Here is a 1,999-nt window from a genome sequence, read left to right on the forward strand (position 1 = left end):
ATGAGGTAGCCAGGAGCAGATGGCTCCTGCCTGTGCGGCCGTGACAGCCCCAGCTGGCTCCTGGAGCCGCTCTGCGCCTGGCCGGCATGCTCGGGAAGGGGACCGCACTGTCTCCTTTAATCTTAATTAGACTTAAAGCAAATCCGTTATTATTCGTTATTTGAATATTTTTTTTTTCTGAGCTAATAACACAGGGACAGCCAGGCAGGCCCTGTGCTCGGTTTTTGGTGTTTGTGCCTGTCAAACCAAGGAAGGACAGTCAGACTGGGGGGAAGGGGTACTTTTCCCCAGCCCATATGGTGACACACGAGAGATCCTGTTAATGCCTCTGCCGTGTTGTTAGCTGGACACCGTGTCATTAGTTGGACACACAGAGTGTATTTTTCCTCTCTCCTTCTCAGGAGAGCTTAGGAGACAGACGTGCTGGCATCTAGGAGGCACTGGAGAGTTCTTACCTCTTCCTCCAGTTTCAAGAGAGTATGGCAGCAGCTATGTCTCGTGTTTTTACGTCTGAGCACTGAAAAGATGGCCATGGCAGTCAGCCTGGCGTTGCAGACCTTTCCACAAGACTGTGGTGCCAGACTGCTTGAAGGTCTGCAGTTGAAGCTCTGGGAGAGTGAGAGGGCAACTGCGCTTCAGATGCAGAAGGGATAGTGGGTTTCTTGGGTTTGGGCTGTTTGCAGAGCTCCCAGCGTGTAGAAATGGGGCCACAACTCTGTGCGATTTGCCCCTCGCATTCTGTGTTTCCAGAAAGCTTTTGACTATGCGTGCAGTGTCCAAGAACAGTTTGGGCTGGCTGGGTCTTTCAGTCCTGCCCGTGTTATGCTCCCATCTCATTTGAAAGCAGGATGCTGAGAGAGGGAGGTGGTAGATCACGTCGTCTTTTCTGTCATAATATTGCAGGCGCTGTGTCAGGTGCATTTGCCTCCCTCTGTGCCTTGGAGAGGGGTTGTTTTTTGTCCTTGCTCTCTCACTCCCTTGCTATCTACTTGCAGATCTTCATACGTGCGTGCGTGATAGTTGACTATGGTAATCTTCCTGCTGGCAAAACCCTCCTGAGGAACTTGCATAAAAGCTACAGCAATGTGCAGTTCAACTTCGACTCCAAGAACACACACTGCATAGTCAAGGGACCGTTCACTGAGCTGCAGGCCTTCAGCAGAGACCTGCTGAGCAGCCTGAACCTCAAGAGTGAAGACGTTGGAGAGATCCTCTTGCCGGGTTCCAGCCATGGGGCTGAAGAGACCAGAATGCGTGATCACCAGCAAATGCCTGACTCCACTGAGTCAGCACAAGGGACAGCAAAGCTGCCGAGTTGGCACCAGGAGTGTGACAAAGCGGCTAAAGTCCCATCACCTCGGGGCCCAGTGGACGGGGAAGCTGTGGAACAGCTGGAGGACTTTTCCCTAGTGATGGACTCAGACATTTACCTGTACATGCAGAGGTTCTGTGCTGCCAAGTACCAAGGTGTGCTACGCCAGCATGGTGTGGACGTGGTGGATGTGAGCAGTGATGGCATTGCCATACTGTACCTCCAACCATCTGCAGGTATGTCTGGGGACATGGACGCCTTGCGACAGGCCCGCCTGGCCCTGCAGCAGCTCTACCAGCAGCTGGAGGTGAGCTTGCGCAAGGAGAAGATCACCAAGAGAGGACTGGATATGGACAGCCAGGCACTCAGGGGTCTGACACGTGAGATGCAGAAACTGTATCCCCAGTTGCTCTGCCATGAGGATGAGAAGCAGCTTTATCTTATTGGAAACCTCATTGATGTGTCCCAGGCAAAGCAGTACCTTCAGGATTTCAGCACCAGAAGAGGTGCCGCACGCACGGTTGATGTGCTCAGCAGCTCCCCGCCCTCACACCCAGCAACCTCCCACGCCACAGAGGCTGCGCTGCACAAGCCCAAAGCACCTGTGGACACTTCAGCCTCAAGGCTCAGCCCAGGCAGGTCGGAGCTGAAAGGTGAGCTCAAGCTGGCCGCCAACTTCGGCACTCT

At 53.7% G+C, this 1,999-nt stretch overlaps 1 protein-coding gene across 1 annotated transcript in view; it reads left to right on the forward strand.

Moving 5' to 3' along the window:
- The window catches only part of IFI35 (interferon-induced protein 35), a 12,760-nt gene that overhangs the window by 5,201 nt on the left and 5,560 nt on the right, over positions 1–1,999 (forward strand). The window contains exon 9 of the mRNA XM_009879819.1: positions 996–1,965. Within this exon, the coding sequence (XP_009878121.1) occupies positions 996–1,965 (970 nt within the window). The remainder of the gene's footprint in view (positions 1–995; positions 1,966–1,999) is intronic.

This window comes from Charadrius vociferus, unplaced genomic scaffold (genome assembly GCF_000708025.1).
Source record: "Charadrius vociferus isolate BGI_N301 unplaced genomic scaffold, ASM70802v2 scaffold730, whole genome shotgun sequence".
Lineage (NCBI taxonomy): Eukaryota > Metazoa > Chordata > Aves > Charadriiformes > Charadriidae > Charadrius > Charadrius vociferus.